This window comes from Cebus imitator, unplaced genomic scaffold (genome assembly GCF_001604975.1).
Source record: "Cebus imitator isolate Cc_AM_T3 unplaced genomic scaffold, Cebus_imitator-1.0 Scaffold14, whole genome shotgun sequence".
Taxonomy (NCBI): Eukaryota; Metazoa; Chordata; class Mammalia; order Primates; family Cebidae; genus Cebus; species Cebus imitator.
Genome location: NW_016107329.1, coordinates 1,608,210 through 1,632,161, shown reverse-complemented (window position 1 = coordinate 1,632,161; position 23,952 = coordinate 1,608,210). Strand labels below are relative to the sequence as shown.

Genomic DNA, 23,952 nt, shown 5'->3' with positions numbered 1-23,952 from the left:
TTGCTGTGTCAATTGGCTTATGAACTCCTGACACAACTGGGTTATAAACTCCTGAAAACAGGACAATCTCTTCTCTACCTCTTTCTTTATCTTCCCTATACCCCAAAATACAGCGTTCTGCCCATAATGAGGTCAACTATTTGACATTTACACAAAACTCCCTTGGAATCCCTCCGCCAAAAAAAAAAAAAAAATCTAATCTCTATTTATGACTCCAAGCACAAAGAGATCCTGTCACTTTGACCTAATCCTCTGAGGTTCATCCCTCTAAATAATTGTATTGTCTCCATCTATAAAGCACTCTGTTACTATGACAACGCACAGATAATTGCATGTGTGAGTAATTGAGGGTGGCTGTACAAGTCAGATCCTTTCCACCAGAAAACATTCTGTCCTCCCAAATATTACTATCTCAGATTTGCACCAAGGCCCCAGAAGTTTCTCAAACTTCCCTATACTTTATGGACACTACAGAGCAATTCCAGGAAACACTGATACAGTAGCAAAACTATTGGGGGAGGAAATTGGAGATCTGGGTCGCAGTTCACAGTCTGACATCTAATTTGCAATATAATTTGGGACAGGGCACTCAAAGATTCAGGACCCTAAATCCGTCTATTTACAGGGAAATGTGAGAACAATATGCGTTCCTATGACTCAATCCCTATAAGATTCTGCACTAAGCCGAGTTGATTTTAAGTGTCACTTAACTGAAATTATGCAACAAACCTTCGTGGCATTAAACATTAACATGGCTCTTTTTATATGGCATGGTTCATTATCATGCCAATAAATGATTAATCTTAACTCTCTGTCTTGACCAATAATTTCGCTGAATGTTTATGATCCACAATGTGTTCTGTGTTGTAATGTTACCTCTCGAAACTGACATACTAGCATTTATTGTTTTTTATTACTTCCCTAAGGTGGCTTTCAAAAGAGACACCAAGTGACATATTTTTAGGAGGGCTTTAAAAGTTTGATGGGGTGGAAGTAAACACTGCTTATCTCAACTGGCAGCAGAGCCAGGGCCCAGGGACCAGCACTTCTGTGGACCCAGCCTGTTGAGAAGCAGTCCCAGCAATGAGTTACCGGAACATCTGTGTGGACAATGCAACAGTTTGCTCCGGCGCATCCTGTGTGGTACCTGAGAGCAATTTCAATAACATTCTAAGTGTGGTCCTGAGTACCGTGCTGACCGTCCTGTTGGCCCTGGTGATGTTCTCCATGGGATGCAACGTGGAAGTCAAGAAATTTCTAGGACACATAAAGCGGCCGTGGGGCATCTGTGTTGGCTTCCTCTGTCAGTTTGGAATCATGCCCCTCATGGGATTCATCCTGTCAGTGGCCTTTGACGTCCTCCCCGTCCAGGCCGTGGTGGTGCTCATTATGGGATGCTGCCCAGGAGGAACTGCCTCCAATATCTTGGCCTATTGGGTTGACGGCGACATGGACCTGAGGTAAGATTATCTACACCTCTAACTCCTGCAATCGCCTGGGGGTCATCCTTCCAGAAGCTTATGGCATTCTGAATGTCCAGCTGATTTGCCACGGATCTAAAGTATGACTAAAGAATTAAACAGGAGGGAATAAATGCATTCACATGCCTTCTAGCACAGCTGTTTAGCTATTGGAATTGGGGGATTTATATTTTGTGTTTGTGCTTTGCAATCTAACTCAGTTAACAGGGGGTTGCATAATTGCTGTTGATCTCTAGGAAAAGATTCAAAGTTTTTCAAAATAGTAATCTTTTCCAAACCACAAGCTGCAGCTAAGGAGGTTTATCCTGTTGGCAGCAAGGAAAAAAAAAAAAGCAAAATACACTTTCTTTGTAATGATGAGGAGCTCTGGGTACAATCATAAAATCAAACTATTTGTCAGACATTAGAAACTCTAGTGAGATAGCAGTCAGCTCCATCAAATATAGCCAGTTTTTTGGGCAAACATTTTCCTGGTATAAAATCTAAGGAAGAATTTATAAATTTGCTTTACCTCTACTGGCATTAAAAGTGGGAGAAAAAAGCCTACAGCGGCTTTTTTAAAATTATGCTTACTTTACTACAAAATAAACAAAATGGTTTCTCCACTTCCCACAGAGTAATCTAAATTGCAATGTTTGCCCAATTCATCCCATGGCAGTCTGAACTAGCACTAGGGGGAAAAAAAAAACTAATAGAAATAAGATGAAGCATTAATGTGACTAGACTGAGAACTTTAATGCTTAAAGTTGAATGGACAAACGTCTTTTTCCTTAGCTCACAATTCATTTCTTGTGAAAGGTATGCATTTCCTTCTGCAAACCATCCAGATGCCAATGCAACATGTACTTATTACATAATGTACAGTAGGCAATCAGCTCTGTTCATCCCCAGCTACTATAGGCAGAGGAGAAAAGCACACAGTGTAGCAATGTAAGCACTGGATCGACAGAGTGTCCAGTGAGCAATTAGGAACCTGCTGTCTCATTTCAACTGGTGCTGGTTCCTCAAGAAACTTTAGAAAAGTCATACAAACTCTATACCTTCACATGATTCAGTCTTTCACATAAGAAAACACACGGTATCCACCTTGCAATTGCTTTTTCTTAAGGAAAGCCCATAAAAGAACAAAGAATGGCAAGTGCTATTCAGGGTTTAGTTAATCTGTGAACCACAGTGTAGCAATAAGGTCTTTTTAGACTTCAATTTAGTTTGGCCTGGACGCAGGTACACAGAAGTGAGAATTCAAAATGCCGGTACCTATTAAACCGAGAAAAGTGAACTACATGGAACCTTGGGCTTTGACCTCCACTAAACAGCTTTCTCATGATATTTGTAACTTTTAATGCAGAAGAGTTTTGTACGTCAATGTAATGCCACACATGGAACCCTTTTATAAGACAGAAGAAAAATGTGTGTGCTGCTAGGCTATTAGGTTGTTGAAATGAATTCTCTTCTGTGAGCTAACACAGTAAAATCTAACCTAAAAGCTCCAATTTACATTTTTCTCTGGCTTTAAGGAAATGTTATTTCTCTTGAAACAGGAGATGATTATGTAATCCTGTCTACCTAGCATAACAATCCCTATAATTTTTTTAAAAATCAGAACCAAAGTAGAATATGAAGCCTCCAGCTATATCCGTGCAAATGAATCCTTCCAACAAGTCAGAATAACCCCTATAATGAGACATGGAGCAAATTCACCTCTCCAGAGTTCAACAAGACCCAATAAGAGATCCTGCACACCCAAAATAAATTTCACTTAATCTCATAAATTTCACTTAATGCTCCTCATGCAGGACCTACTTAACTATTTTTATTCTAAAGCTTTGTTGTGCTATTTCCCAGAAATAAGAAGTGGGGAAGAAAGCAGAGTGTTAAGAAAGGCAAAAGAGAAGATTGAAATGCCTACAAATCAAAGCAGACCACTGACAACACACAGCCGTCTCTCCATCACTTATTCTCTCTGGTGTCTGTAGAACTTATTCTAGTCTCTGGTCTCTGTATCACTTATTCTTCTATAAACACAAGAAGATGTCACTGTATTTTAGAACAGCTGATAATCATGTTTATTATCAGAGAATCATTGAGAAGAGATTCAATTATACTGCTGTGTAAGATGATATTACACATTGTGTGTTAGGAAAACAATATTCTAATATTTCTTCAATACAAATGAATTCAAAGAGTAAAACCTAAGCTATTACGTAACAGTTTTCTGAAATTTTTTATTCTTCTGGATGGAGAATTGGAAAAAGTCTCCTGATAATTTATTTAGATACAATCCTAGCTAACATTTATATTTCCAATTGTGTACACTCAGAACTTTACCTTCTTCATCTCCACTTGAACTCTAGCGATGGCATGAAGACACGATTGTTTATGTCAACAGGCACCTTCACTAATAGAACTGATACCACACAATGCCAGCAAAGCCATTCCACCTGTTCTAACTCTCCTGGTTATCGTTCTTGGGAGAAGAAACCAAAACATTTCCCTCTCACCCTGTCACCTCTTATGAACCTGGAGAGCCACTGCATTTTGCAATCTCTAGTGACTTTGAAAAATAGAAGACAATAGACAGTAATCCTTGCTCATTGAAATCCAGCAAGTACTATTTCAGTTCCTTCTCTGACTATTCCCAGCCTGGAAAGTTGTTTGTGAATCTGATCGGTGCACATATAGTTTCACCTGAGTTACAGCTGTGCTGTGGACATCACATGCACAAAAAGCATCAGACAGAAGAGAAGGTGACCTCTCAGGTGAATCTGCTGGTGACCAAAACCCATAGTTCAGGGGACACAGAAACCTCCTATCTCCTTTGTGTCTGCTCTCTCCCTAGACACAGGCAAATATCTGGGGTCTTCATCCTTCTTAATGGCCTCAGCCACACCATGCAAAGACTTCTCACCTCCTTTCTTTGGCTGCTTTTTTGGAGAATCCATTCTTATGCATCCTTCTCTGAGTTTCCCCAATTTCTTCCTTACCACCTACTTTCTACATTCCTTTTTTTATTATTTTATAGATTTTCTATTTTGTAGACTTTCCTATCACATCCTTTGTTCTTTGGGCAAATGCTGTTAAATTTTTCACCTTCCATTTCAGTATCCACTGATATTTTAGATATTCCAGAAACGTGACCCTCTGGCTTATCACAAAACCACAGGACTCAGTCCTTCCTATGTCAACCCCATAAATGTCTTTCTCTTCTCTGTTCTGGGAGAACTAACCAAAAACCATTTGGCTTTTTTCTTTATTCTCCCTCAAAGTAACCAAACATTGTTCCTCTCCAGCAGCATTTATTTTGCCAGCTTTTTTTTATTAAACATTATTAAACAATTAAGCATTTAAACAATGCACAGTGCTAAGGACTCAAAAAGCAATGGTGTATTTCATCCTCAGAAGAATCCTCTAAAGTTAAAACTATTATTTTCTGCATTTGGCAGATAATTAAGATTCATAACCTTGGCCAAGGTCATTGAGTGGATGCATGCCTGAGTCAGAACTGGAATCACCAAGATCTACCTGCTTCCCCTATGCAGGCTCGTAAGCTTTCTCTACACTGTTTCTATCGCTTATCATTTCTCCAATGTCTATACTACGTTTCATCCTTCAACTTGGTATTTTACTCCTAATATGATTAAAATCTTTTGCATCGCTTAACACCGACTTCACTGAATTCCTCAACATTCACTAAACTTACATTTATTCTTTCTGCTATTTCCATACACACAAAAAAATTCTTCCTGGCAGTTAATAGAGCTGAAGTCAAAATTAAAGCCTTTGTTTTTAAATTTTCTTACACTTAAGTATTTTCGCTCATTCTAATAGAGGTTCATGGTAGTACATTTATTTTTGATACCATGGCTTTTATAGAACTTCAGATTTTTCATGTCAGATGTTTTCTGGCAGAGCATGGGGGCTCATGCCTGCCATCCCAGCACTTTGGGAGGCTGAGCCACATGGATCACTTGAGGTCAGGAGGTTGAGACAGGCCTGGCCAACATGGTGAAACCCCATCTCTAATAAAAATACAAAAATTAACTGGGCGTGGTGGTGCCCACCTGTAATCCCAGCTACTCGGGAGGCTGAGTCAGGAGAATTGCTTGAACCCAGGAGGCAGAGGTTATGATGAGCTGAAATTGCACCATTGCCCTCCAGCCTGGGCAACAAGAGCGAAACTCTGTCTCAAAGAAGAAGAAGAAGAAGAAGAAAAAAAAGATGACATTTTCTTTTGCTACTTTGCACTTCTATATTATTTCTTAAAATTTGTTATCTGTGGATTTTTCTAACCTCATTTTGAGTTGCTTGATTTTGTTCTTACATACATTCAAACAGCATTAGCTTCTAGCCGCCTATTCTCCTGTTCCTCTGCAGGATCTCTTCATCCAGGCTGCCCACAAATCTAAACCTTTCCTTCTCCAAATCCTCTTGTGTCCCTCCTCATGGTCTTTAAGAAACTGTCCTCACCAAACTCAAAATTATGATACAACCTCATAGATTATCTTAGCAATATTCAGAATTAAAGGTTTTGCAAGAAACTTTGAAAGAAAAACAGACAGAAAAAGACTTCCTTCTTAAACATTTTCTCACATTTTCATCAGCCTTCTCTTTACTGTGAACCAGGTAATAAATCCTCCTCACTTCCCCCCACCCTGAGACTTCCACCACAATCTAGAAAAAAATATTGGATGCACAGAAACAAAAGTGAATTTATTATTGGGACAATTTTAAGTCCATTCTGATATAGTTTTTAAAGTGAAAGATAAAAGAGAGAACACTGAAAGAAGGGGAGGAAGGAAGAGAGAAAATATCACCTTCAAACTCCAGTACTTTCATTATAAGTAGGACAAAGCACTATTAATAACAAATTAACTTATTTGTCTTGTGTAGAATTCTGCCTTAGCATCTATTTTGTATCTAAATTAAGTTAACCTATGACCAGAATAGATTGAACTGCTTAGAGTTTTAAATACATCCATAGCATTTGTTCCTTCATAATATTTTAGCTCTGCTAAAACAAATATTTTTATCTAAACTATTTAAACCTGTTTTAAATGAGGCCATTCTGGTTAAAATATATATATATATATATATATATGTATATATATATATATATATATATATATATATATATATATATATATATATATAATATTAGGGAAATTAAGCTCCCTGAGAGACTTTGCCCCCAGCCTTTATTTTGCTAAACTGTGCAAATTTATCTACATGCCTTGAAACAAAATTTCTCATTGTCAACTACTATCTTTTTATTTTTTTTGGTGGTGGGATGTAGTCTCGCTCTGTTGCCCAGGCTAGAATGCAATGGCACCATCTCAGTTCACTGCAACCTTCACCTCTTGGGTTCAAGCAATTCTCCTGCCTCAGCTTCCCAAGTAGGTGGGCCTGGCTAATTTTTGTATTTTTAGTAGAGACGAGGTTTCATCATATTGGTCAGGCTGGTCTCGAACTCCTGACCTCAGGTGATCCACCTGCCTTGGCCTCCCAAAGTGCTGAGATTACAGGCGTGAGCCACCGTACTGTCCCGCCAGCTACTTTCTTAGCATAGTGTGTTGTTATTGTTGTTGTTTCGGGAGGCAGGTAATATAAATGTTTAGCATTTTCTTTCAGGTACACACATCACACACTTAAGAAATTACTACTCTTGACAACTTCAATGATGACCTATTGAGGGAAGGGCCTTTCAGAGAAATTTCTCTAAGTTTCCTGATTCTATTTGGTGGAACGCAAAATACACAAACACGATTACATAAGTGATCACAGCAAAGAGATGCAGGGTGCGGTGGCTAGTGCCTATAATCCCAGCACCTTGGGAAACTGAGGTGGGAGGATTGCTTAAGCCCAGGAATTTGAGACCAGCCTGGGCAAAGGGTGAAACCGCATCTCTACAAAAAATTTAAAAATTAGCTGGGCATGGTGGCTCATGACTGTAGTTCCAGCCAGGCATGGTGGCTTGTCCCTGTAGTCCCAGCTACTCGGGAGACTGAGGTGCAAGGATCACTTGAGCACGGGCTTCAGTGAGCCAAGATGGTGACTCTAGCCTGGGTGACAGAGAGAGATCCTATTTTTAAAAATGATGGTAGCAACCAGCTCTTAATAGAGTGCTTTGCATTGTTCTGAGTGCTGGACACTGTTGGCTCATTCTATCCTTACAGCCATGTTAGATAAAGAAACTGGTAAAGAGAAGTCAACTAAATTACTCAGATTAACACACTTTAACACACTAAGTGGCATCAACTGCTTTCAGCCCAGATAGTGTGTGGCTTTAGAGCTCAGGCTTTAAAGGCAGAGAATGTACACAGTGTATAGATCACTCCGAAGGGGACCAGGAGGACTCACTCTTTGACCCATTGTCCTAGTACTAGATTTAGCATCATTTGGTACTAACTTCTCCATGTAGAAAGCCTACTCAGCCAGACCCACTTACTAAAATACAAATGCTCTGAGCAGGTATGATACCAGACACTATGTGCTCAGTTCTTCTGAACACACATTTGCTAAATTGTCAGTGGCTTGCTCAGTCCTAAGGATTTAGGGCTACCCTGGCTGCTCGCATGCTTTCTTTTGATTTTTAAGTCTGCTTCCTCTTCTTTTCTCAAGCTAGGGTCACTTGGGCAGTAATTTTTTTTGCTTCATGGCAACACACTGAGGCCTCTTCCCTCAGACATGCATTCTATTCCAGGGGCCCAGGGAGGCCCATCCCATCTCAGCATGGTCAGACACATGCAGCCCTTGTAGTGTTGGCTGCTCTAAATGTATTTGCTGTTCTTTAATGGAATGTTTGAAGGATGGCACACCCAGGGAACTTTACATTGTTTAATGATGATTTTTATTCCATCATTTAATACTGCTTCTGACCCGTAAGAACAAAAGGGGAGGGGAGGATGGCACAAGGCAAAGTGGAAAGATACCAAATGTGGCTTATTTTGCTCAAGGTCAGGCCCTGAACACACTCGGGCATGTGTATATTTCTATTCATCACACCAGATGATGCTATAGGTTGAGACAGGTTCTTGTAGGACTTTCTAATCATGAATTGAAAATAAAAATTTTCTCCCATTCTGGGGGTTATCTGATAGTTTGTTGATAGTTTCTTTGCTATGCAGAAGCTCTTTAATTAGATTCCAAGAAAACAACAAACAAACCAATTAAAAAGTGGGCAAAGGACAGGAACGGACATTTTTCAAAAGAAGTCACACATGCAGCCGACAATCAAAAAAAGCTCAACATCACCAACCATTAGAGAAATGCAAACCAAAACCACAATGAGATGCCATATCACACCAGCCAGAATGGCTTTTATTAAAAAGACAAAAATTAGCAGATGCTGGTGAGGTTACAGAGAAAAAGGAACAATTATATACGGTTGGTGGGAGTGTAAATTAGTTCAACCGTTGTGGAAAGCAGTGTGGCAATTCCTCAAATACCTAAAAGCAGAAATACCAAGCAACCCATCAATCCCATCACTGGGTATATACCCAAAAGAATACAAATCATTCTATTATAAAGACACATGTACATATATGTCCATTGCAGCACTATGCATAACAGCAAAGACATCATATCAACCTAAATGCCCATCAGTGGTAAACTGGGTAAAGAAAATGTGGTACATACATACCATGGAATACTATGCAACCATAAAATGGATGAGATCATGTCCTTTGCAGGAACATGGATGGAGCTGGAGGCCATTATCATTAGCAAAGTAACACAAGGACAGAGAACCAAATAATGCATTTTCTCACTTATAAGTGGGAGCTAAATGATGAGAATACAGGGACACATAGAGGGAAACAACAGACACTGGGGCCTATTGAAGGGTGGAGGGTGGGAGGAGGGAGAGGAGCAGGAAACATAACTAATGGGTACTAGGCTTAATACCTAAGCGACGAAATAATCTGGACAAAAAAAAAAAAAACCACGACACAAGTTTTCTTGTATAACAAATGTGCACATGTAGCCCTAAACTTAAAAGTTAAATTAAAAAATAAAAATAAACAGCGTCTCCACTAGAACACACAGGTGGATGTATCAACCTGCCTGTTGCCTTTCAGCGTCAGCATGACCACATGCTCCACACTGCTTGCCCTTGGAATGATGCCGCTGTGCCTCCTTATCTATACCAAAATGTGGGTTGACTCTGGGAGCATCGTAATTCCCTATGATAACATAGGTAAGTCGTCCCTCTGCAAGACTGTTGACTGTTACCCTCATCACATTCTCTGCTTACCCCTGCTAACCTCTCAGACCAGGCTCACACCCAACCATTATTTCCCTTGCAGCAGTTTTTTTGCCCAATTTCGTTATAAAGTCACCCCTGTGTTTGATGAGCCTTGGCAGAATGTAAATTCCAAACCTTGACCTTATGGGAGAAACTGCTTTTTATGCCATTTGAATCTCCAGGGAGAGGAGCCCCCTCCCCACACCTGTCAGTCTGGACTGAGGAGGCTTAAGCTTTGTGGATGTGGGAGCCTCCACCTATTCCTTAACCCAGAGTGTCACTAGTTCTTGGTCACAGGATTTTGCCTCCAGACACTCCAAGAAACTTTTTTTTTTTTTGAGATGGAGTCTCACTCTGACACCCAGGCTAGAGTGCAGTGGCGTCATCTCAGCTAACTACAACCTCCACCCCTTGAGTTCAAGTAATTCTCCTGATTCAGCCTCTCTAGTAGCTGAGATTACAGGCATGCACTACCACACCCAACTAATTTTTGTATTTTAGTAGAAACAGGATTTCACCATTTTTGTCAGGCTGGTCTCAAACTCCTGACCTCAAGTGATCTGCCCACCTTGGCCTCCCAAAGTGGGATTACAGGCATGAGCCACCGCACCCAGCCTGAAGAAATGTTTTAAAATCCTGTAGTGGTGTCAAAATAGAGCACTGAGTCAGCAATCTGGAGTATTACAACAGAAAACTACTAGGTGAAACACACCGTTTCTAACACTCACCTGTGAGCCACATCTTGAGGCAAAAATTGATTTAATGGCAATGTCTGTATCTCATGCTCCAGAAGTCAAATTCACTAGTAATGACCCTGTCTCATTTCACCCCCATCCCAAAAATCTTATTTTCTGTTTTTGGATAAACAAATTATAGTGGGAGATTAAGTTGCTGTTGTAACTTAGGGATGAGAGTCAAGGGGAGAATGAAAGAGTTCCCGGTATACCAGGAGTAAGCATTTCCCACAGCACTATCACAAATAAAGGACAAGATGTAGGCAAAATAGTACATTAGTATCAATCACCAGGTACACTACATGCCAAATAGTTGGATTTCTTTCCCCACTGACCTTGGAAACAAATCTCAATGAGCTGCCTCAAAAAGGTGTGGGTTTCCCACTGAAGGAAGCATAAAAGCAAAGGCTAGATGGTAAGCCACATGGATGCTTGCAAGAGGGACTCCTGTCAGGATGGGTAGCTGGACTGAAATTCCTTCCATTTCCAGAAAGACTGCTTCTGTGATTCGTATTATTGAGAAAATATACAACTGAATTAGTATAAACTTGGTGAATACTGAGTGGAGATAATCTGTATTACAATGTTTTTAGTCCTACTTTTACCATTACTATTAGAGAGGGGAAAAAAACTTCCTCCTTGACATGCCCTATTCAGTATGAGTTTTTGATATACAAGATTCTTCTGACCCCTGTCAGATGCTGACATCTGAATGGGGAGGAGGCAGACCATGCAGCTGGTACCATTAAAAAAAAAAAAACACTGCTGCAAATTATAGTACCTACTCCTCTCTACCACCTTTGTTCGTGTCTTGTGCCGAGAAGTTTATATCCATTTCATCATTTAATTCTCACAACAGCACTGTGAAACAGACGTAACTCCATCCATTTTACAAATGAGGAAACCAAAGCTTGGAGGGATTCAATGATTTGTACAGTTCCCAGAGTTTGAGAATACAGAAAGTTCAGCTCCAAATCTATTTGGCTCCCAGTCCCACCACATGAACCCATTCATCACTCTCTTTCATTCTTATTCTTCTTTCTACCTTTCTTTCCTCTGATACCTACTGTGTAAACTTGATTAAAGACCAAGTTACGGATTCAAGGTGAAACTGTGAGTGGATGCTTTTTCATCCACATAGACAGGCACTTCACAGAGAGAGCATGGGCATGTGAGGAATATGTAAAACAAACAGAGCCTGGGGAAAGAAAAGAGAAAGATCACCAGCCCACTGGAGACCAAAGAGATACAACATCCTCTACAAGCAGGAGCCACACACTGGGGGTGTAAAGAAAAACACAAAGTGCCTCAAGTCCCTAAAAAACTTCATCTAGCCTCATCTGGTCAGGAAAGGAAAAGCAATTCTGTCATAGATTTCGGCAAGTGATGCTGCTTATGTGTTTATTGTGTTGGCTTGGGTGCCCTGAAGAGATGAAAACTCTTAGCAGGAAGGGCCAGATTCAGCACATTAAAATATAGGACCAAAACCTAACTAACCATGCTAACATTCCAAACACAGGACTTGCACCTAGATTTAAGCTACCACATCACTAACAAGTTGTATACCCAGATGGTTTAAATTTAAGACCTATAAACTTCAAAAATTTAGGCAATGGTCTAAAGACCCAGGAGAAGGTGTTTTCCTCCTATATTCATCTGTTCTCACAATGCTATAAAGAATTACCTGAGACTGGATAATTTATAAAGAAAAATTTAATTGGCTCACAGTTCCACAAACTGTACAGGAAGCATGGCTGGGGAGGCCTCAGGAATCTTACAATCATGGTAGAAGGGAAAAGGAAAGCAGTCACTTCCTACGTGGCTGCAGCAGGAGAAAGAGAGCGAAGAGGGAGGTGCTGCACACCTATAGACAACAAGATATCATGAGAACTCACTATCACAAGAACAACAAGGGGGAAGCCTGCCCCCGCAATTCAATCACCTCCCACCAGGCCCCTCCTCCAACAGACCCCTCCTCTAATTGTAATCCTCCAACTGGGGATTATAATTCAACGTGAGATATGGGTAGGGACACAGAGCCCAATCATATCACTCCCAAAGCAGCAGGGTGCAAAGATACCCCAGGGGGATTTTCTGGGGGATCTCAGCAGTACATGTGTCAATGCCACTCTTTCACATCCTTTTTTCCATTATTCCCTTCTTACTCCCCTTCATCCATCTTTTTTTCCTACTCTTAGTATCTTTAGTCATTACTTAATTCTGTCAAGTAATTTCTGGGCAAAAGTCATCACTGACCCTTATATCGCCACGAAGGCTAGAAGACTACAAGGAAATTAAGTTTTCATCATTAGTGCATTCACTTCAATTAATATCTATAGCCTTGGATTTTAGAATCCGTTTTCCAGTCCAAGTTAAATCTACCTAGTTCAGTCAATACTAAGCAACAACTAAGCAACAGAATTTCACTGTTCAATATCACTTTCTTACACTGCTTTAAAAGGATGTTTGAAAAAGACACAACCTAGGAAAAGTTAGAAGTTGTTGGCGCTAAATTACTTGAAATCAGCTATTGGACAAATAGTGTTAAATAACGTGGAGAAACAAACCATATGTCTCAAGAACAGCAGTAAATTTAACATGGTGAAACTGAACAATGGATCTTTTATCTGGCTGGGTGAGCATGTTATGGCAAAGAACTATAATTACATGAGAGGTCGTCAAATACATTATCTCATGGAAAATTTAAAGCACACTTTCTCAACCTATGTTCTCACCTCTCTGCTGTAAATTTGAATAACTAAAACTAGGTTTAACTAGAAGTCATGAGATGTCAGAATACCTGGTGATCTTGAGCTAATTTGGGGCATTTTCCATCATTATAAAATCTTTTTAAATTATTTTTTATTTCTACTATCATTAACGAATGTAAAATATTGTCTTTTTATCACATACACACACACACACACACACACACACACACACACCCCTTGTTGAGGCATTTTTCCTAGAGATATAAAGACCAAGGAAGCCAAGATTCTGACAAATTGAAATTAATGTATATGGAAAATATAAGAAACTCTGAAAAATTAATTCAGAATTTAGTGAAAGAATTTACAGCATTGATATTATCAATTATCCACCAATAATATTAAATTATTTACTGGAGTGAGTGAGGAAGGAGAGAGAGAGAGAGAGAGACTGTGGGTGTGTGTGTGTGTGTGTGTGTGTGTGTGTGTGTGTGTAATTCTGTATTCTGTTTTGTGTATTCCGGAAGGAAGACTGAAATACTATGTAAGCCTTTTTTAGGCTGCTTACTCTTCTGTTTGTCTCTTTCCTGTGTCACCTCTTCTGCTGATCCCATTGCCCTTCTGTCGTCTTTAGGTACCTCTCTGGTTGCTCTTGTTGTTCCTGTTTCCATTGGAATGTTTGTTAATCACAAATGGCCCCAAAAAGCAAAGATCATACTTAAAGTAAGTATCCCAATCCACACCATTAAATGTTCCGCCGTGACAATCAAAACAATAGGGTTTTCCATCCATGAAATGGTTTTATTCTTATTTTATGATTACTGTCAAGTGGGGGTCTGAAGTCATCAGCCATTCAGTCCCCTCTTTTAGAATGCCCTTCTTTATCTGTGCATAGAGAGAGAGAGAGAGATGGGATCTCACTATCCTGCCAAGGCTGTTCTTGCACACCTGTGCTCAAGTGATCCTCCCAAAGTGCTGGGATTACAGGAATGAGATATCGTGCCCAGCCTAGCGTGCCCTTCTTTATTGCAGTCACAGGAAAAATTTCTACCCATGTTTAAGACACTCAACTGAAATATCACCTCTTGGTTTTGCTCTATTCTATTCTCACCACGTATTACTGCTATCTTTGTTATGTGAGTTTGTGTTATACAACACATATAAATGGCTTTCTTAGAAAACAGAACATATTATTTTTTGTGTCGGTATCCATTGGGCCATTTCATTGCCAGGCAATCAGTAGATTCATAAAGCAACCATTCGCTCCCCTTTACCAACTGTATTCTAGCTATATGATATGGATATGAATGCAGATAATATAGATAGATTCTGCTGCTCAGGAGCAAAGCAAGTCCATCGTATTCCTTGCTTCTCTTGACAAAAAAGTTTATAATCTCCAAATCTTGTTTTAAATGTGAAAAGAAGAAAAAAATAACAACAGTGGTTTTTATTTGCTTATATCTTTTTAAAACTTGTATAGAGTTTTAGATCCATTTTCTCATTATCATAATAATCATAAAAAGTAACTGGGGTGAGATTTTATCCCCAATTACAAATGAAGAAACTACACTTTATAAAGTTCATGACTTACTAAAGGAAACAGAATAGGAGTAATTGAATCTAGAAGCCAAGAATTCCAGGCTGTCGCTGAAATGGGTTGTCTTTTTTTCTAACAGGGATAATTTGCAAGCTAAAAAGTCTTCAGGCTAATTGCAAATGGATGTTACATGTCCTGTTGTGTTCTTAAAGCTTAAAGCACGAGACAAGCGCCAGTATTTCCAGTGGGCTGATTGCAGCCTCCTGGCTAGAAGTACATAGAAAGATAACTTTATCATCACTTCCCCCAAGGACAAGGAGACTGCTGAGGTTTTGTCTCTCACAAAAATACTTGGATTTGCTTTGACTCTGATTGCTGGGTTCACTTCTTCCTTTTACTCCAGATTGGGTCCATCGCGGGCGCCATCCTCATCGTGCTCATAGCTGTGGTTGGAGGCATACTGTACCAAAGCGCCTGGATCATCCATCCTAATCTGTGGATTATAGGGACAATATTTCCTGTGGCAGGTTACACCCTGGGGTTTCTTCTGGCTAGAATCGCTGGTCAACCCTGGCACAGGTATGGCGTTTTAGTAAATCCCATTGGGAATTTTCATCTGTAATAGCTGTTGTATTCCTTTGCTAGAGTTGCCATAAGATAGAACCACAAACTGAGTAGCTTAAATAACAGACTCTTATTGTCTCACAATTTTGGAGACTAGAAGTCAAAATGAAGGTGTCACCGGATTGCTTCTTTCCTAGGGCTATGATGGAGGGATCCCTTATCTTTCTCCCTTATGGCTTGCAGACAGCTGTCTTCTTCCTATGTCTTCCTTCAGAGCACGTCTCTGAGGCCAGACTTCCCTTCTGATAAGGACACCAGTCATATTGGATGAGGACCCCCCATCTTAACTCATTGTATCTGCAATGACCCTGTTTCCACATAAGGTCACATCCTGAGGTGTGGAGTGTTAGGACTTCAACATATGTATCTGTGGGAGAGGGTGATATAATCAACCCATAACAGCTGCAAACACCAAAGACAAGAGGAAAATCCTTCGCTTCTCATCACATTCATCCTATTTCTGAATATGTCATTCTAAATTGACCCATTGATTCCGAAGTCATGCAAGTCCCCAGGAAGAAAATACTGACCGCCTCTTTTTTGCTCAGTCTTCTGGACCATTCCCCTTACAGTGCAGATGGGGCTCTTCCATTGCAAGGCATTCTTATTCTCTGAGTGGAGTAACATTAATGAAGGCAGTTGGGCGCCGTGAAATAGACAGGTGTTCCTCTAGCTGGCAGCAGGGTGAGCTCATCCTCCAAAGGGGCCGAATATTAGAATGGGTTTGGCACATCTAGATTTCGTACTGGGTAGAAATGATTCTTTTTGACTAATCCATCTAATAGACTGGCAGAGAGAACACAGGTGTAGAGACAGATGCATGTGTGAGGCTGGGAAAGAGAGAAGTGGCATTGGGCAGCAGGAAGAGCACAGTATTTGAGTCAGGCAGACCTGGGATTGCCTTCCAATCCTACCACACACCACCCAGAGGACCTCAGGCCTAGCGCTTTCTCTTTCTCTGAGTTTTATCATCTGTAGAATGGGGACAATAGTTTCTACCTTATAGACTTTTTGTCAAGATTTTAAAAAAAACAATTGTTTGTTGAGACAGGGTCTCACTCTGTTGCCCAGGCTGGAGCCCAGTGGCACAATCACAGCTTAGTGAATCCTCAAACTCCTGGGCTCAAGTGATCCTCCTGCCTCAGCCTCCAAAGAAGCTGGGAGACACAGGCACACACCACCTTGCCTGGCTAATTTTTGTTTTGTTTTAGAAACAGGGTCTCATTATTATGTTGTCCAGACTTGTCTGGAACTCCTGGACTCCTGGGCTTAAGAAATCCTCATACGTCAGCCTCCCAAAGTGCTGGGATTACAGGTGTGGGACACCTGTTTATCCCAGCCTAAATAAAACAAATTAAACAATGAAACAGCCACAACAAATACCGTATGTTGAGGATTTTCTGAGCCCCTGACCGATTTGTACTCTACACTGTTATCAAGGTCAGGATTGAAAAGAATGAAATGAACCCTCTTGGCCACTCCTGAGCACTGTGGTAAATGAGCTATCTCTTCATATGTACATATTAAATATATTTATTTATATTAACTACAATAGGTGATATTATATATAATATACATTAATAAGTATATTTATTCCATAGAAAGTTGTATATTGAATAATCCTGTCTTAAATATGTGCATTAAAAGCAGAGACAAAATGCATATATATGTACTTATTATTATATCTGCTTTTAATGTTACACAAAAACAAAACAACAACTAAAGCATACACTCTCTTAACATCTTCTTTAGGTGCCGAACGGTTGCTTTTGAAACGGGGATGCAGAACACGCAGCTGTGTTCCACCATCGTTCAGCTCTCCTTCACTCCTGAGGAGCTCAATGTCGTCTTCACCTTCCCCCTCATCTACAGCATTTTCCAGCTCGCCTTTGCCGCAATATTTGTAGGAGGTAAGAAATCATGCCGATCCCATTTTATGATGATTTTCTTTGAAAAATCCTGGAGTTACTAAAATAGCATTTTTTTAAAACTCCCTGTTCCTGGTGGTGAATTGTACAAATATATGAGAGGAAAAAGCCACCATGATATTATCATGACTTTCAGTTGTGATGAAAAGATTGTAGTTTTACCAAAAGATTCTAGCAAATATTGTTTTTAAGTGAAAAGTAATGGATGCCAATTCTCTCCATTGACTTTCTTTTCCTCAGTAATTAGGAAGGCAGAGGAACTTGTTGGGAGCATTAGGCTGTGTGTTTTGGGCATTCGCCCAGGAACTCAGGATTTGGCAATCTTTTTCAAAACATTGTCTTGATACGCTTTATAGATATAGGATATTTATCAGAAAACTGGTATACAAAGAAAATTTACCGGGCTAACACAAGGCAGATGTGTGTGTGCATATGTGTATATATATATGTGTATATATTTTTAAATACCCATATAATTGAAGTGGCTGAAGCAAAATGTTCTTTATGTAAAGTGCTAGGTGTAATTTAAGTAATGCTTACTTCTCCCAGTGTCTCCCTTCAGGCCCCACCACCCACACTGGCCTTCACCTAGTTGAAAATTCTTTCTACATTTTCCTTTCCAAGGATTGATAATATTTAACCTCTATTTTTACACTCTAATTTTGTAAATAAAAAAGCTAGTTTTTAAAGCCTCATGACATTCTAATGGGGAATATAAAGTGAAGGCATACAACAAAAATAATGTAAAAATTAAGTCACAAAATGTCCAGAGACACAGTTTGGTTTTGTTTGGTTTTGCTTTGCTCTTCTACTTAGCTTCATCAGGTCTTCAACTTGTCCTTGAATGCGAATCTCTTCTGCACTCCTGTCCTGAATGTCATTCTCAAAGCAGAGGCTTCCTTTCTAGAATAGAATACTCTGGATCCACTGAAAACATCCCATGGATTTACTTCTGCTACAGGAAGCAGGAGCCCATGCCTAATTACTTTGTTTCCTGTATAGTGATCCTTGTTTGATTGTACAGAGCTCTACCTAATTTGGTACACAGTGGGATCTCTCCAAATAATTACTTAATGATGTCTACTAGACAAGCCAGAGAAAGTGGACTGGTTGACAGAACAATTAAGTAAATGCACTAGTTGAAAACTAACCCCAAGGAGATTAATTAATAAAAAGTCAAGTTGAAGGAATGAGGAAAGGGGAGCATTCAAATTGGTCTGGAACTTTCCCACAGTTATACCAGTAAGTATAAAAATAAGAAAGGAATCTTTGTTGAGTGTATACAATGCCTGGACGCAATATTTTGGTGATAAAAGTGGGATTCTAAATATATTTTGGAAAAAGGAGAGGAAGGAAAGAAAGTAAAGGAAAAAAGGAAAGATGGGAGGGAGAGAGGGAAGGAGGAAAAGAAGGGAGAGGAAGAAAAAGGGATAAATAAGAGGTATGGTTTGGTTAAATAAAATTATTGGCATAAGTTTAAGCTGAGGGACTCTCAGCTTAAAACAGTTTATAGTAAGTGGTGGATCTTCAAATTGACCACAAGCTCAATTAAATTCAATAGCATGGTTCAGTGGCTTCAAAAATAATATATTACTGGAAGTTCAGGGACCAATCTAAAGGAGATATTGATCTTGGGTCAATAAGATCTTTGAGGCAAGTCATTGTCTCTCTTAGCTGTGTATCATAATGAAATTTAACATTTATTGAACATTTACTATTCTTCACAGACCATGCTAGGCATTTAATTTTATCTCATTTAATGTTCACAATTGCCCTATGAGGTAGATAATATTATTATGGCCATTTTATATGTGAGGTATTAAAATTTGAGGGGAGGGTCCTAAAAGTAGTATTTCCTGCCCTCCTCTTGCCTTTGTGACCAATTGAGAAGTAGAAGAAAAATCAGATATTCAGATAACAAAATAGCGCTTTTGCTATGGATAAAAGTTAAATGGAAAACATGGCTTGAATCCACAACCAAATGGGCTTATGGATACACTCTTTCCTCCATGGCCTCACACATATGCAGATGTGTACTCACACATGTGCAGACATGTACTCACACACACATATACACTGCAGGTCTTGCCTTGCAGGACAGAGCCTATCATGGTGAGCTGACCTTAAAAATAAGCTGAGAAATGCTTGCTACCAGAGACCAGCAGCTCCACAGAAAAGAAAGCTGATCACCCATCAGCCGAGTCTCTTTTCTCTGGGGAAAAGACCGAATGAAGACAGGGAGGGAATGGGAATGTTGTTCCAGTTCAAGTCTTTCTATGGACTTGAAGGACCATTGAACCAAGGTCCTGGAGCTTGCACTGCACCATGTGTGTATTTACTGAGGACTAGCACATTCACTGGGATAGAGTGGTACAGAACCAATGCTTCCTATTGTTCTCATCATTGTTGAGTACCACGTGCAGGGCTGAATGCCTGAAGAAGGCTTGTGGCTGCCCTGAGCAAATGTCTCCTGAAGATTTACGCTAGGTCTTCCTGAAGTGCAGTCATCCCTCTGACTATGAGTAGCCATAGAACTAAGAAGAGTGATTGGTGATTGCGTTCTCTAAGCCGCTCCAGTCTACAGAAAATGTGATCTGCCATGTGAATCATAGGTTATAATCTCTATACAAAGTAATTTTGCAGTTTATTATTATAAAATTTGCTTGACAACCTGTGTATTGTTTTCCAGTTTATGTGGCATATAAGAAATGTCATGGGAAAAATAAGGAAGAACTTCCAGAGAGCAAAGAAAATGAAACAGAGCCTGAGTCACTGTCTTATAAGACGAATGGAGGATTTCAGTTGGATGAAAAGTAGATACCAAACGGACAAAAAAGACAAGTTCTAAATTACATTCTTAAACCATAACTATATTTAATTATGTTTTGGTAGGATAACTGGCAAAAAAGAGTTAAAGTAAAAATTTGAATTTCATTTGAATTCATGTATTGGTTTCAATACCAAGTGACTGGTGGTCCAATTCTCTAATGGACAAATATTGCTTCATATATATATGCTTTGTATATGTATATATACTCATATACACATATTGTCATTGAAATATTCCTCCAAAATATTCTTAGACTAAACCTGACATAGGTAACACTGAGAATGAGAACATTGTAACACCAAAACTTAATTCTTACACAGAATCTCCTAGCCCAGAGATGAGGACTTGACTTTCTATATGTTAAAATAGATATAATGAATTATTATTATAGTGGTCAAGATTTTCTTCAGTATTTATGATTGTAAAAATTGCCATGAACATCTTTCACTGACATTTTAATCATTATTTGAAAACTTTGCAACCTATTTATTTATATAACTTTGTAATATAACATGGGGAAATATCTGACTTCTGTATTTTTTAAAAAATTGCCTTCTCCATTGACAGTTCAAAAGCAGAAATGAGAGGAAATTATTACAAAGTGAATTCAATAGGGATATTGCACATCTGTTGCTCTACCTCAGGGGTCCAGTGATACCCACTAGATCTTTCAAGGAAAAACATAATTCTTTTCAATGGTTTGTGTTTGGCAAAGAGCTCTTCAAACCTGGGAGAGGGACTTCCTCCAGGTTTTTCTGTGTGCAGCAGGTCCATGTGACTAATATGACAGCTATTCCGTTCACAGGCACCACCCACAGTAAACATCATGGTCAGGGAGTTGGCAGGAGGTGCAAAGACAGAAGTATTGGGAGAAATACCTTGACTCTAGTGGAAGAATTAATTCAATGGGAGATAGTAAAAAATACATAGAAAAGCACAAATAACAGAAACCCGGTTGAAATGCTTAACTACAGTCAATTAGATGTGCAGGAGTAAGTAGTATAAGAAGAATCAAGTCCAGGAGTGATCGGGAAATGAGTATTAAGCAGTATTCAAAACACAGCCAGGAGTATCTGGTATATGGCAGGAGGGGTTTATGGCTTCCAAGGGGAAGTAGCTGGTCATAAGATCAAATTTAATTTCGTTTCCCTCATTCTGCAGCAATCAGAATACACAATCTTAACCACCCAGTCCTTAGAGATTTTGTTCCATTGTGCACTGGATATTTTCACTGCCTCATAGAGTCCATTGCAAATGTTTTGGCTGAAAGGACTTTTTACATTTGCATGTTCTGAATTCAGATCCTGCTGGTGCACCAAAGCATTATGGGAACAGGAACTCAACTTAGCTCTTCCAGTAGAGGGATGAGGGATTCTGCTTTTAAAATTCATAGCATTTATCTTTTTATACAAAGTTTCCATTTACAGTTGAATAATGTCTCCATATTTTTCCATCATTAGACAAATAGTAAAATGGACTAAATAATCTTAAGAGATAGTGGAGGAGAGGGGGTACAGATTTCCTTCTTAGAGAGTGTCAAAGAATATGCTCCCAACTGTGGAAAAGGAAGATTTTCACTCTAGTGGCTAAGTACCTCCTACACATTTCTCATCAATCAGAAAACAGACAGGTGCACTAAAGGGACCCTAAGAACTCATATTGTAATTTCAACACACCAAAAATCAAGTCCCCAGATGCCAGCAGCTGCAGCAAGCAGGTTTTTCCTCCCTGTTGATCAAGACAGGTAAGCAAGACAGAACTTGGCTTTCTTACATGATGTGGTATCTTGTGACTTGTATCTTTTTCCCTAACATGCTAGTGGGAAGAAAAATAGCTGAGCTTTCTAAAACGATAGCTCTCTATTTTTAAGTGAATTTGAAAAGTTGATTAAATTATGTATTTTATTGCCTCTGTGAGTATCATATTAAATGAATATTTTATTTTAAAGACTTAAATAAATTAAAATGATTTTTGTAAAGTTTGGTCTAGTTGAATCTTTGTGACTACTGTCAAGGTTTTCTCACTGTTCAATTCTAGAGATACAAATAAGGTAGTTTCTCAGATATTAAATTGTTCTTTGGAAAGTGCCTGAAAGAAACTCTTAATTAAACACTCTCATAATTCGGTCTCCCACTGATACTAACTGGGATTTGCCTCTAGAAAATCAGACAGGGGGAACATTAATTAATGACTCTTAAAAATAGTTTGACAATGATAACTGATTTAAAATAATAATAAAAGTATTTCATGAACTTATAAATAAAGCCACCATCTTCTACAAAATGGTGATGTTTGCACATATAGTGTATATGTATATGAATATGTATATGTATGTGTGTGTGCATATACACACATACACAATGATAGTCTTTTTAAAATAATAAAAGTATTTCATGAAGCTTTCACCTCCCACAAAATGGTAGTAGATAATATATATTTTATATATATATATATCCTATATATCATATATACATACACACAGAAAGAATTATAGAGCTCTTACATTAAAATCTGTCATACATGAGACTTGAGGAAATTCAGGTTATCAACCTCATTTGACTCCTCCTCAAAGATATCATTTTCTTTTCCATCTAGGAAACTCTCACTCTCTTCCAGCAGGAAACAATTTATCTCCTTGAAATATTTGGTATCCCATTGCTTCTCAATCCTTCACCTTGTCAAAAGCCACATAAGTATAGAACAACAGTCTTCAAACTGTGCTGTGGTTATCCCTGAGAGTTCACGAAATTGTTCAAAGGGTATGCAGGCATGGATGGGAGTAAGTTTCCATTTCATCAACCTCCAGACGGATGCCTTCCCCAAACTGCCCTCCCTGAAATGCCCAGTGTTTGGGTTGTCCTGTTCCCACCTCCTCTTTCATGGCCAGGCCTTATTCTTAGCCCTAATCTTACTATGGTGCATTGGTCAAAGGTAGGAACACTTTTTAACACCAAGCAAACAATTTCAAATATTGATATCTGAGAAAAGCTTATCTTTCCCAATTGTATGAATATGTATTTAATGATTTAGACATGAAGTATTTGGGTCTGTGTTAGAATATTTGTACTTAGAAGACAATGTGGCAATTCCTCAAGGATCTAAAAATAGAAATACCATTTGAACCAGCAATCCCATTACTGGATATATACCCAAAGGATTATAAATCATTCTATTATAAAGACACACGCACACATATGTTTATTGTGACACTGTTCACAATAGCAAAGACTCGGAACCAACCCAAATGTCCATCAACGATAGATTGGATAAAGAAATGTGGCACATATATGCCATGAAATATTATGCAGCCATAAAAAAGAATGAATTCATGTCCTTTGCAGGGACACGGATGAAGCTGGAAACCATCATTCTCAGCAAACTGATGCAAGAACAGAAAACCAGACACCGCATGTTCTCACTCATAAGTGGGTGTTGAACAATGAGAACATGTGGACACAGGGAGAGTAACATCACATACCGGTGCCTGTCACGGGGTGGGGGTCTAGGGGAGGGATAACAGGGGGTAGGCGGATAGGGGATGGATACGTCACTTTTAAATACATCCAATGAAATCTACGTACCTGATAGATGTGATACTTATTACCTATTTTTTAAAAATGAGAAGCTTGCCTTTATTTTTCAGAATTTTACATTGTTTTTCTTTTGACTAGAATGAATGTGAATCTATTTTCCATTATATAATTTTATTCTAATGTAATGTATTTATGAAAGTTTTGACACTGTGTGTATTTTTGGATAAATATTATGTAGTTAGACAAAAGCCTGGAATGCAATACACACTACCCTGTTATTGTTAGACTAAGACAGAGTTCAGCAACTATTTCGTGCCTCTATTTTATGGATTTAA

The 23,952-nt window shown here is 39.0% G+C and overlaps 1 protein-coding gene across 1 annotated transcript; it reads left to right on the top strand.

The window, feature by feature from the left end:
- The first annotated feature begins 646 nt into the window (after positions 1-646).
- On the top strand, positions 647-20,700 carry SLC10A2 (solute carrier family 10 member 2). Its single transcript, XM_017501572.2, has 6 exons — positions 647-1,460; positions 9,557-9,675; positions 13,800-13,888; positions 15,106-15,281; positions 17,079-17,236; positions 19,944-20,700. The coding sequence occupies exons 1-6, from the start codon at positions 1,084-1,086 to the stop codon at positions 20,069-20,071; spliced, it is 1,047 nt and encodes a 348-aa protein (XP_017357061.1). The 5' UTR covers positions 647-1,083; the 3' UTR covers positions 20,072-20,700.
- The last annotated feature ends 3,252 nt before the right edge of the window (positions 20,701-23,952 follow it).

Coding starts and splice junctions, on each gene's coding strand:
- SLC10A2 (XM_017501572.2), top strand. CDS start 1,084: ATGAGTTACCGGAACATCTGTGTGGACAATGCAACAGTTTGCTCCGGC. Junction 1,461..9,556: donor GACGGCGACATGGACCTGAG/GTAAGATTATCT, acceptor GTTGCCTTTCAG/CGTCAGCATGACCACATGCT. Junction 17,237..19,943: donor TGCCGCAATATTTGTAGGAG/GTAAGAAATCAT, acceptor ATTGTTTTCCAG/TTTATGTGGCATATAAGAAA.